The sequence below is a fragment of the Triturus cristatus genome, chromosome 5_2 (assembly GCF_964204655.1).
Source record: "Triturus cristatus chromosome 5_2, aTriCri1.1, whole genome shotgun sequence".
NCBI classification, from domain to species: domain Eukaryota; kingdom Metazoa; phylum Chordata; class Amphibia; order Caudata; family Salamandridae; genus Triturus; species Triturus cristatus.
The window spans coordinates 532,345,282-532,358,802 of record NC_140588.1 but is presented as its reverse complement, the minus strand read 5'-3'; the positions used below and the strand labels follow the sequence as shown (position 1 = coordinate 532,358,802).

The 13,521-nt window shown below is 47.4% G+C and overlaps 1 protein-coding gene across 2 annotated transcripts in view; it reads left to right on the top strand.

The window, feature by feature from the left end:
* Positions 1-13,521, top strand: part of PDCD6IP (programmed cell death 6 interacting protein) — a 450,822-nt gene that overhangs the window by 160,327 nt on the left and 276,974 nt on the right. For both annotated transcript variants that reach the window (XM_085607570.1, XM_085607569.1), the window contains exon 8: positions 9,288-9,510. In XM_085607570.1, the coding sequence (XP_085463696.1) occupies positions 9,288-9,510 (223 nt within the window). The remainder of the gene's footprint in view (positions 1-9,287; positions 9,511-13,521) is intronic.

Below are 13,521 nucleotides of genomic sequence, written 5' to 3'. Positions count from 1 at the left end.
CTCCCTGGTGGCCCGGTGCTGGCCGGAGGTGGAGCTGGAAAGGGCGGAGATTGTCCTCTGGGAGGGCTGCGCGGGGATCCCCCCCGGAGCTCCCTTTGCCGGCCTTGATTCCCTCCGCCCCTCTGGCGGGGGGGTCCCTGACTGTGGCGACCGTAGTCTCCCACGGGGCCCCGGGTGTTCACCCACCGGTCAGCCTCGACTGCGAGTTTTCGAGGGTCTGTGAGTTTGCTGTCCAGGAGGTGCTGGCGCAGCTCTACGAAGCAATTAGCGGACAAGTGTTCCCATGCGATTAGGTCGAACAGCTCCTCAAAGGTGGAGACCTTGCTGCCCTTGATCCATCCGTCCAAGGCCCGGCTGTAAAAGTTCACGTACTCCACCCAGGTGGTACCGGGTATCTTTTTGCAGTCTCTAAACCGTTGCCGGTACATTTCAGGGGTGAGCCCATATCTGGGTACCAGGGCCTCTTTCATGTGACTGTAGGAGTTCATCACCGTGGAGGGCAGGTCCAGCAGGGTATCTCTCCCCTCGCTCAGGAACCGGCCCCACAGCCCAGCACCCCAGTCTTTCTGCGGGACTCGGTGGGAGGTCATGGCGACTTCGTAGGCCTTTAACCATTGCTGAATGTCGTCGTTCTTATAGTATTCTTTCACCACATCTTTGGGGATGTGGACCTTTGGTTCCACGGTGGAGGAGATGGGTTGGGTTTCCGAGGGTCGGGCCTCCGCCTTCTTAGCCTTGAGCTCGATTTCTTTTAGGCTACGTTCGTGCTCTAGTTGGAGTTTCTTTTCTTCGTGTTCTCTCTGTCGTTTCTTTTCCTCTAGTTCTCCTTGTAGGCGTAACTGTTCCACCGCCAGTTTTTTTTCAGCCAGTATTATCTCTCCTTCGATTTTTAATTTTGCTAGTTCCAGTTCGTGGTTGCGACCTCTTTCTCGGTCCGCTAGTTCCTCTGGGGATAGGCCCCCCTCGGGGGCGCCGTTCCTCTCCGGGGTGCTTCGTGGTTCGTTGGGAGGCTCTCCTTCTGTTTGTGTCCGGGGAGTTCCCTCCTCGATCCAGGTCTTTAATGCCCCCTGGAGGTCCTCTTTCGTGCTTAGTCCGGTGGTAGCGATTCCAAAGTCTTTGCAAAATTGTTTCAGTTCTCGGTGCGTATAAGATTCTAACTGGTCCTTTTGAAATGCCGTGCTCGGGTTGGTGCCTGCGGCACCTAGGTAAGTTTCTCCTTCCATTTCTTCTTGGTAGTGCGTAAGCAGTCTACTGTACGATCTCTAGGTGTAGGCTCGTATCCCGTCGCCTGCCACCAAGTGTTGGAAGGCGTTCCCCGGGGAGGCTGCGGAATGTGTTCCTGACCACCCGGAGGCCCACCTTACCCAGAGTTAGGCCGAGCAAGGGCAGGGAGGCCCTTCCTGGAAGGGTCTCGCACCTAGGATCGCACACGCTGCGCTTACTCTCTTTGGATAGAGGGACACCACACAGTAAGTCGTTATAAGACAATATGCTTTTATCGGTAGTTATCAGGGATCTTTATGATCCGGCAGGCAGGTGCAGAATTAATGCCACAAGCGGCAGCGATCTCGTGAGGAGGGAAAGGGGTAGCGGGACAGTCTTTGAATTAGTGTCTCTGCGAGGTATCCGGCGCACAGCTCTCAATCCTCGAGCTGAGGGGATGTTGCTTCTCTCGGCAATCTCTGCCGATTCTCTTGGAGGAGCGGGCCGCGAGTCACTCAGCAGGCACCGGAGGGTCGTAGTTCAGGGAGCCGCGACGGCGTCAGCAGGGCTCAGATGGTTCGGAATTCGGGGAGCCGCGACGGCGTCAGCAGGGCTCAGATGGTTCAGAATTCGGGGAGCCGCGACGGCGTCAGCAGGGCTCAGATGGTTCAGAATTCGGGGAGCCGCGACGGCGTCAGCAGGGCTCAGATGGTTCAGAGTTCGGGGAGCCGTGACAGCGTCAGCAGGGCTCAGATGGTTCACAGTTCGGGGAGCCGCGACAGCGTCCGCAGGGCTCAGGTGGTTCAGAGTTCGGGTAGCGTTCTTCTGTTCGGTGAGCGATCGAGCCGCGACCAGGTCAGCAGGCTCTCGTCAGTCCAGGTCTTCTCTGCTCCCGTCCTTTCCGCACCCCTTGTTATACTCCCCCTCCTCTTTGAAGTCCGGAGTCCTCGCGGAGAGGGTTCTGGTGCCTGGGGGGCGGTGTGTCGGGGTTTCCTGTCGCTCGGCCCTTTGATCTGTTCAGGTGGGTCTGGGAGGGACTCCAGACAACCAGCAGGCGAGGCGCCCGCTCACCGGGGGCCTGGTGGTCGATCGAAACCTCCCTCGGGGGAGAGACCAGAGGTGTGACAGGGTCGGCGCCTCTCGGTCTGGTTTGGGGTGGGGATTTCGTTCTCCCTCGGCCGGGCATGCGTGTTGGGGATCTGGTCGGCCCTCGGGATGTTGGCCCACGGGAGCCGGAAGGCCGTGTCCACGAGGTACGGCATGGTTGTAGGGTAACTTGCTGGTCGGGAGGGCCCACGCCACGAGGCCAGTCTCACAACGGGGTAGAGTTGCACACTGACCCAGTGGAGGAGGATTTCCTCCTTGACACATTTGATACCACACATAGGTCTACCTCCATACTACCTATGCTTAAGGGGGTGGTAAAGCATGCGCCAGAGGTTTTTAAAGACCCAGTCAGGGCCAGGGTCATTAACCCACGCATAGAAACAAAATACAAAGCTGCCCCCACAGATCCCGCCTATATCAAAGGGCCAGCGCCACTAGATTCCCTAGTGGTTTCCACTGCACGAAAAAGAACAAATTTCCAGGCGTCAGGCGAAGCACCACCACCTGACAAAGAGTCAAAGCTACTGGACGCATCAGGAAAGTGCACTGCATCACAGGCAGCCAATATATGGCGTATCGCCAACACCCAAGCGCTATTGGCCAGATATGATAGGGCACATTATGATGAATTGGAAAACATAATGCACCACCTTCCTGAAAAATATAAAACTAGGGCCAATGAATTAATTCAAGAGGGTAAGACAATCACTAACACCTCTATACGCTGTGCCTTAGATGCAGCAGACACAGCCTCCAGGGCCATTAATACTAGCGTCCTCCTCAGTCGCCATGCTTGGCTAAGAATATCAGGATTTAAACCAGAGGTACAAGCCTCCATCCTTAATCATCCCTTTGACCAGGAACACCTATTTGGCCCAAAGGTAGATGAGGCCCTCGAAAAAATGAAGAAGGACACTGATACGGCGAAGTCCATGGGAGCCCTACAGTCACACCCTCCTAGGCGCTCTTTTCGCCGCTCTTCCTTACGGAGTACATCTAGAGGCTACTCCTCAGATAACGCGTCCACTTCCTACAAATCCCCCACTCAGTCCACCTTCACAAGGGGTTATCAAAGAGGCGGCTATAGGGGCAACAATAATAAAGGCAGAGGCAAAACAAATACCGCCCGCTCTGCCACACCGCCTACCCAATGACTTCCCCCCGCTCCCTCCAGGCCATCCCACTCCGGTCGGGGGAAGACTTAAAAATTTCCTTCATGTCTGGGAGACCATCACCTCAGACAAATGGGTGACCCAAATTATTCGGTCAGGATACTGCCTGGAATTAACATCTACTACCCGCAAACATTCCACCCAGGCAACGCCCAATGTCACAAGAACATTCCACAAGCAGGAGGTAATCTCCCTCCTACAAAAATGGGCAATAGAACACGTTCCGGTCAATCAGCAAAATTTAGGGGTCTACTCCCTATATTTTCTAATACTATAAAGGGACGAGACTCTACGACCTATTCTAGATCTCCGGCCCCTAAACACATACATACACTCAGACCATTTTCACATGGTAACGCTTCAGCAGGTGCTTCCGCTCCTCTCCCAGAACGACTTTCTCACCACACTGGACTTGAAAGACGCATACTTCCACATTCTAGTACACCATGCTCACAGAAAGTACCTCAGATTTGTAGTGGACGGACAACACTACCAGTTCAAGGTGCTCCCATTCGGAGTCACAACAGCACCACGGGTATTCACCAAGTGCCTAGCGGTAGTGGCGGCACACCTCAGAAGACAGCACATTCACGTATTCCCATACTTGGAAGACTGGCTGATAAAAGCCACTTCATACAACCAATGTGTACACCACACCGCCACTGCAATCCAACTACTTCACCAACTAGGCTTCACGGTGAACCACCAAAAGTCCCAGCTAACACCATCCCACATAAAACAATACCTCGGTGCCACCTTAGACACCGCAAAAGCAATAGCCTACCCCAATCCGGCCAGGATTGCAAGCATTCAGGCTTTGCGACAAAAATTCGTACTTCAACACTCCCTTCCAGCAAGAGTGTTTATGCAACTGATTGGGATGATGGCCTCTTGCATTTTCATAGTGCCTCACTCAAGACTCCAGATGCGTCCACTCCAAGAGCGCTTAGCGCGCCAATGGAACCAGGCCCAGGGGCAACTGGCAGTTCTGGTGTTGGTAGACGGTCGCACCCATCGCTCTCTGCAGTGGTGGAACACCACAAACCTTTCCAAAGGTCGACTGTTCCTGGACCCGGTTCCCCAAATAATACTAACAGACTCATCGCTCTCCGGCTGGGGAGCTCACCTATTACACCTCACAGTGCAGGGCACATGGACGCCTCAACAAAAGTTACTCCATATCAACCATCTGGAGTTACTAGCAATCTTTCTAGCCCTAAAATCCTTTCAACCACGGATTTCAGGCAAGGCAGTCCTCATTCGCACAGACAACATGACAGCCATGTATTCTATTCAAAAACAAGGCGGCACACACGCTCCACAGCTCTCTCAATTAGTACAGAGCATATGGAGATGGGCAATTCCACACAAAATCTTTCTCCTAGCCCAACATGTCCCAGGAGTCCAAAACACCATGGCAGATATGCTCAGCAGACAGACTCAGCAGATCCACGAGTGGGAACTTCACCTGCAGGTTCTTCACCCGTTCTTTCAAATGTGGGGGCATCCACAGATAGACCTCTTTGCCACCCACGAAAACAAAAAATGTCCAAGCTTTGCCGCCAGATACCCACACCCACCCATTATCCAAAGGAAATGCGATATGGATGAACTGGTCAGGCAAATTTGCGTACGCTTTTCCACCTCTCCCACTAATTGCATTAGTGGTGCGAAAGCTACAACAGCATTCCCTCACACTGATCCTAGTAGCTCCAACATGGGCCAGACAACCGTGGTACACCACGCTGCTGGAACTCTCGGTAGTACCACACCAAAAGCTACACCTCTCACCATGCCTCCTAACCCAGAACCATGGAGAGATCAGGCATCCGGACCCAGCTCAGCTCAACCTTGCGATCTGGCTCCTGAAATCCTAGAATTCGGATACCTAAACCTTCCCCCTGACTGTATGAACGTCATCAGAGAAGCTAGACGCCCTACCACTAGAGCCTGCTACGCTGCCAAGTGGAAAAGATTTGCTGTTTATTGCCATAACACAATCAATTCTCTAGACGTGTCTATACAACACATCATATGCTACTTACTCCAACTACAAAGGTGTAATCTAGCCTATACCTCCATTCGGCTACACCTCGCAGCACTTGCAGCTTACCTACAAAACAGGCAGCACCTATCACTTTTCAGAGTACCTGCCATTAAAGCCTTCATGGAAGGCCTAACAAGAATAATTGCCCCCAGAGTACCACCCTCACTTGTGTGGAACTTAAATATCGTTCTCACAAGGCTGATGGGGCCTCCCTTCGAACCTTTGCATAAATGTGAACTGCAATTTCTCACATGGAAAACAGCTTTCCTTGTAGCCATCACTTCCCTTAGAAGGGTCAGTTAGACACAAGCACTTGCCATACAAGAACCTTTTCTTCAAATGCACCAGAACAAGGTTGTTCTCCGTACCAACCCAAAATTCCTACCTAAATTCATTTCCCCTTTTCACCTAAACCAATCTGTAGAATTACCAGTATTTTTCTTGCAACCTCAGACCATTGCAGAAAGGGCTCTACACATGCTAGATGTCAAACAAGCCTTACTTTACTATATCCAAAGAACACAACCTTTCAGAAAGACCAAACAACTGTTTGTCTCTTTCTTTCCACCACACAAGGGCAACCCCATCTCAAAATCAGGGATAGCTAGGTGGATTGTAAAATTCATCCAGATTTGCTACCACAAAGCAAAACGAACGCTATCCGCTCCCCCTAAAGCCCATTCTACATGGAAGATGGGGGCTTCCATGGCTTTTCTAACGAACATCCCATTAGATGATATCTGCAAAGCAGCTACATGGTCAACACCGCACACTTTCACTAAACACTATTGTGTAGATGTGCAAACCAAGCAACAAGCTAGTGTGGGCCAGGCTGTGCTAAAAACATTATTTCAAAGCACTGCAACAGATACCGGTGGTCGCCGCTAAGGTTGGGAACTGCTATATAGTCTATGCAAAAGTGTGTAATCTGCAGCTCATATGCCTCGAACGGAATATGCTACTTACCAGTATGCATCTGTTCTTGGCATGTAGAGCTGCAGATCTACACACGCCCACCCTCCTCCCCGGCTACCTGTATCTTTTCCAGTCTATCTTATTTAGATACAACACACATGGGTTTCTTCACTGTTGTTCCTACGCTCCATCTTTCCCTGCTGGCGAAAAACAATCTGAGGATGGAGCTGAAGCCCATGCGCAATACGATCCAAAGGAGGAGTCACCGACCTCGTGACTTCCAAAGACTTTCCAAGAGGAAAAACAAACTGCAAACATCCGGGCCCAACACCAGATGGCGATCTACGCAAAAGTGTGTAGATCTGCTGCTCTACATGCCAAGAACAGATGCATACTGGTAAGTAGCATATTCCTTACTCCCATAGGAATGCATTAACTCTTTTCCTTGAAAATTCTTCTGTGTGGGGTTGGTTTGTATGAAACACTGAAAAACTGCAAATGGACAAAAACTGATTTACTTACCTATTCTCAAGGAAATGTCCCAGTGTGATATCCAGGCATATCACACGGAGTAGAGAAGGTAACTTAATCAGAAAAGTTATGTACAAAGTAATCTGTAAAGTAACTGAAAAGTAATTTCAAAATATTGACTTACCTATAATTCAACCAACTGCATTTAAACCTGCATTCAACTGTAAAACATTGCATAAGATTTTGCAAAGTGTGATTTCACTTACCTAAACCTGGCTTCGCTTGCTTCTAGAAATAAAATAACGTAATAATATTTTTGAAACAAATTGGTCTGAGTTCAGTCTTTCAGTGTGTGACATCATTTGCTTCCTGAGTGTGTGCAACACATTTCTAACACTACCCTCTGATAAAGCCTTTCTGCTCACCCACACTACCACAAATAGAGAGTGAGGTGCTATCTATTTTTACCTCTGCCTACCTGTGGGGTTCCACTGGACTCTGTGCACACTCTACCTCATTTTGGTATAGTATATTCAGAGCCAGCTTCCTACAGCCACTCACAACCCACATTGATAAATCACATTGTCCTCAGATATAAGCCTGTGGTCTGGCGGCCCCAATCACATGTTCCAAGTAACAGTAGGACATATAATCTTTCACTTTACAAAGTTGAAATGCTTGTGGACATGTTTGCAAACATCAATTCAGCCATAGAAATACTAAAGTTAGTTCTTAGGCTGCTAGAGGATCAGGTAGGTGCTGTACTACCAAGAGAGGACCTTGACCTACTAGAGCTGGTGGATGGAGATTACATTCTCCCTCTTACCTTTATCACCTGAGCAGAGTGTGGCTCGACAGAAGTTACAAGCTACAGAAATATTGACATTGGTCACCCAAACACCTGTCCATTGCTGCATAAGAAAATACGTTTGACATCTCCATCATCTGTCCAGTTGTACTAGTGGGTGGTTGCAGCTGAAGTGAAAGGTCTTGGACCATCTTCCTCCTTTGTCTAATGTTGTTGGCTGAAACCAACCACCATGGACACACACTACATAGAAAGCACTCCTAATAATGGGGTTGTATTTTTCAACATGCTTTTGTGAGTAAATCATAAGGAGACTAACATACTTTAACATATCACCACAAGCATTGCATGTCAAATAAAGTAATATGTCAGTTGCTGATCTACATTTGTGCGTGTATAAAATGCGCTGATAGCCTTGAAAACTGGGGGCCTGTTGGGGGCAATGGTTGTGGTGCTGCAAGCTTTGTAACTGTACGCAATAACAGGAGTGTTGATTCCATCTTTTCACCACTCTTGTTTACTCCATACATAGGAGAGAATTGAAGTGCCCATCGGTACTATTAGCAGATTTTCAGAAATGTATTTAGATTAAACAAGTAGCTTGCTAAGATATTTGAGGTCTCATATATAGGTCCTCTAGAGTGCCCTTTGTTGTGCTTTGGCCTTTTATACATCCAGTGGAGGGGAAAACGCTTATCCCCAACATTTCAGAAAAGGACATAAGAGTGCCTACATGTTAGAAGAGTTGACTTTTGTCAGGATTGCTTATTCCTGTTAGTATGGGGTCCCGACCTAATGCAAAAGTGATGAAAATCAGATAACCTCTCAAGCAGGATTCAATCCATTATTAATCTGAATCTTCAGATCTTGTACAGACTAAATACTATACATTTGGTTTTAGAGATGCTTGCTTTCAAACTGCTGCACACACACACTGTCAAATCAATTGAATACATTTTTCATATTAATTTGTGTTTTCAAAACCAGCTTGGTATTGCCAGCAAACAAGTGGATATTTTAGTTCCACTAAGGATTGGAGCAGCATTTTATGCAATCTGTCAAATAAGTGTAGACACCGCAGGCTGAGTTAATAGAATAGGTGTAAGGACACATCTCACGCAAACCTATGTTCCTCCTTCTACACCTCTTTAGGGTGGTGTGCCCATGTAAGTGAACTATGACGTGCATTTGTAAACATAGTGTACATTTGTAAAGTGCATTTTCACACTAAAAGAAAATGCCTCAATTAAACCTACAGTACACCATGATAATGCGACTCAGTCAAGCGGGTTCGCAGTAAGAGTGGTTAAGCTATGAAGCCCTGTAGCATTGGAATTGTTCTGGAGTTTTTACATCTGTAATGGCTACTATTGGCTGATGTATGATTAGTTTGCTATAATTAAGAATTCTTCGTGAAAACCAGCTTGTAGTCCATAGTTTCTTTTAATTAATTTGTCCTTTGTTTGATGATGTATAAAATGTTAAGATAAAGAGTGTGTACTTTTTGTTAATCAATGAAATTGAGCAGACACTTTGTGTATAATTTTATCCATTTTGATTTTAGCATGCAGCAGAGTTGGTTAAAACCGTTGCCTCAAGATACGATGAATATGTAAATGTAAAAGACTTATCAGACAAAATCAGTCGTGCTCTAGCACCTGCTAAGAAAGACAATGACTTCATATATCATGATCGTGTTCCAGATGTCAAAGACTTAGACCCAATTGGCAAAGGCGCTCTTGTGAAACCAACGCCAATAAATGTACCTTTGAGTCAGAAGTTCACAGGTAATCACTTTATTCCAAGGGTTTTTTCTTCTAAAAACTGCCATTAAAAATCCAGAAGCTTTCAAATTGTGTATTTGTTTTTTCAAAATCTTTTTACTGAATGTAAAATGCATTGCTGGGAACCAAAGTTATAATAGGTAATATAATTGCACTTTTATAAGAATATATGTGGTGTACTAAAATCCTGTATTATATAACTCTGAATCCTACATACAAACCGGATGTATAAGGAAAGGGGCGGAAGGGAGTGCACGCAAAAATCACGCATAAATAAGCTAGAGCTCAAGCATCACAACCTCAAGAGTCACTGTTGCCTCGCCCACTTTTCCTGCTTTCCAGAACACCATTTGCTGCTAAAGGTTGTGTGAAAACAAGATTTTTCCCCTTTACATTATATGGAGAGTGTACCTCCACAGTCTTCCTCCCCTTCTGATATTGCCATACTCGAATAGGGAAAAGCATGGACCCTGCTGCTACAAAAAATAAATACTTTTTTTTTGGTGGCTACATGTGACCTGCCTCTTTGTATAAGTCCCTCCAAGATCCACTATGATTATCCCAGTACATGTTTTTCACTGCCAGACCCTCATAAGGATCCCGATCATTTTATGAACATCTAGTGGAGTTGCCTGGGTCATCAACTGTAACTTTTGTATTAAAAAACCCAAGTATGAGGGTCTTGGCATTTTCATTTTTTACTGTAGACCTCCCAGGGTGATGTTGCTAGAAATGTTGAGTTTAAAGGCTAAGTGTTTGGGGTAGTCTTTGAAGTTGGCACCAATTATGGAGTAGATTTATTTATTGATGATGGTTGATCCTCCTGTGGCTTTGCAGATTCTGCCCTTCCTTGTGATCTGGAGGCCTGGCCACTGCGATGTTTGGGGCTGACCTAGAGTTGAGTCAGGTCTCAGTTAGGAAGAGCATATCCGGGGAGAGGGTGGTTTGGATGCCCCAAACTTCAATGGCATGTTTGGTGAGTGAGCAAATTTTGAAGAGGCGCATAACAAGTTGGGATGGGTGTTGTGCGTGGGATTGTGGTGTATGGTTTGGACATGTGTGCTGGGTAGGGAGGGGGTTGTGGGCAGGGGGGCCACTCGGGTGAAGTAGCAGGTGGCGCAGGACACGCTCCTCTGCAGGTGGGGGAGGCTTGGCTACAGATCATGTAACGTCATCTGGTGTCCATGGCGTGGCGGTCTGTGACAGTGTTTAGGTCTGCAGTGTATGTTTTTTTTTTTTTAACAATTTTTATTAATTTAGACATATTTAAGTCACAAAACATACAGTTCCGTTATAAGCAAATTGGAATGTACATGTGCGGGTTATGATTTACATCTTTCATTCAGTTTCCATAGTATCATTACATAGTAAGTACATATAGCTTTTCAACCCACAGTAGTGATAACAAGTCCGCTTTCTGAACAATGTCGCGTAGCACTTTCACACTCTAATGTGTACCTTCCAAACCATTCATAGACAAATAATAACAGTGCTATGTTCCCTCCTCTCATCAACCATAACAATCTAATGTAAGTACGGGAGGAATAGTTTGTAAGGAATGCGTGAGCAGGGGGAGAGTCTCACGGAGGTCCACTGACACAAGAATGGTGCGTTATTATGATTGCTGTTTCGGAATGCCGTCTTCAGCAGCTTGCGCAGTATGTGTGAGAAGGTACATTTTCAGAGGGTCCCAAATGTCCCTAGGGCGTGAGGCTCTTGGGAGTAAGTCTACATAGTTAGTGAACAGCTCTTGACAATATATCAGCTCAGTGAGTCATTCTTTGAATTTCGGTGCACGTCCTCTGCCCCAGCGACACGCAATTCGACGTTTCGCCTAGAGTAAAGCTATGGCGAGATGTTTAGCACCATGTTTTGTGTAGCCGAGCAGGGCGATCAGGGGGGTGCGCTCTAGGGTCTGCATAGTCATCAGATCCAGGGCATCAAATACAGCCTCCCAAAACGTATGCACAGCAGGACAATCCCAGGCCAAGTGTAAAAAATCTGCCCGGGGGCTCTACATCGCCTGCATTGATCAGAGTCTGACAGTTTGTGTTTATATAATTTCGCTGGAGTATAATATAGGTGATGTAGAAATTTGTAGTGCGTGATACGTAGCCTATGGCTTGCAGCAATTTGCTCCGTATGCTCGCAACAGTATGTCCATTGTTCGTCAGTCAGTAAATATCCCAATTCATTATCCCACTTCGCGCTGGCATGGCCTGGGGTCCTCTCCTGTGTCGTGTGCACCATGTGATATAGCGTAGAAACCATGCGTCTCGGTGTAGTGGCTCATAGCACCCACTGCAGGGGAGCCAATGTGGGGGGCTCATGGGGAAAGTGTGATGATACGGTACGGACACCTTGCCGTAGTCGTGCATAAAGGAAGACATCCAAGGGAGTTGGTTGGTTCTCCTTAAATATGTGGGTCAGTGTTAGAAATGTTCCTTTATGATATAGGTCACCCCATGTGGAGATGTTGGTCCATCTCAGGAGTTGTTGGAAACCTTTTTCCTGGAGGAGTTGCATTCGGGGATGGTATGTCAATGGGAGCAGTGGGGAATAAAGCATGTGCAATTCAGTAGCGTTAACATGCGATGCCATGTGCTCTGTGTGCACGTTAGTGTGGTAGGTGTCTTGTCTCTTCGGGCAGGGGGGTTGAATATTACTCCGTCCAGTGGTATCGGGTCTGACAGCCAATGTTCTACCGCTCCCTGTGGCATGTAACGGGGGGATGGAACCAGTTATACGCATAGTGCGCTTGTGCACATATGTAGTACAGCTCAAAGTCTGGGATGTCTGTCAAATCCCCCCTGTACATAGGGCCTAGTAAGTACCTCCCATTGTAATCGTGGTTGTTTGCCTCCCCATACTAATCTGATCATTTCGGTTTGCAACATTGTGAAAAAGGTCCTTCCGGGATTATACGGTATGTTCAGGAATAGATACAGCACCTGGGGAGCACCACCATCTTGATCAATGAGGCCCGCCATCGAGAGGGGCAAGGAGACCCAGCGAGTGACATGGTCTGTGATGCGGTCTAAAGTTCTGCCATAATTTAACCACATAAGCTCATCTCTATCTGTGGTGATGTGAATCCCTAGATAGCGCATGTATGAATGACACCACTCAAGAGGGTAGTCTAAGGGGAACGGGGCTGCTGCAGGGGTGAGGGGCAAGATCTGCAATTTCCCCACAATTGATATGTATTCCCGACGTTTGCCCAAACACTATGAACTTGTGAAGAAGTGGATTAAGGTTAGTCTGTGGGTCCCGAACATATAAAGTGATATCGTTTGCGTACAACGATATCAAAATTTGGCGCATGTAACAAAGCAATGCTTTGTCGTGATGGTGTTGGCACAGCTTAGCTGCCAAGGGCTCGATTGCTATAGCAAACAATAGGTCGGAAAGCGGGCACCCCTGTTGCGTGCCCCTGGTGATGTGAAAGGCAGGCGATATGTGGCCATTTATGCAAACCCTGGCTGTCGAGAGGTCATACAATAACCAAATCCAAGAGAGAAATATTGTTGGGAAAACCCATACGCTGTAAAATTCCCAATAAATAATCCCACTCGACTGAATCGAACGACTTAGTGGCGTCTAGGAAAACTGCCGCTAATGGCAGGTCGGGGTCTACATTGTGGAGGACTGCAAAAAAAGTTCGTAGGTTGTGGGTGGTCGCTCTGCCAGGTATCAAGCCGGACTGATCCGGGAGGGCTAGTTTGTCCATGATCAAATTTAGTCTATTTGCTTTAACCTTTGCCAGGATTTTGGTGTCCGAGTTGATAAGTGACAATGGTCTGTATGAGTCACAATATAGACTGGATTTCCCTGGTTTCAGTAGAGAGATAATGTGGGCCTCTCGCATGGACTGGGGTAGTGTGCCGTTATCTAATGAATCTTCAAAAACCTCTTGCAGGATGGGGGCTAGCAACTCTATATACTTTTTTTTTAGAATTCTTTAGGGAGGCCGTCTGACCCCGGCGTTTTTCCTGATTTTCATATGCATTATGG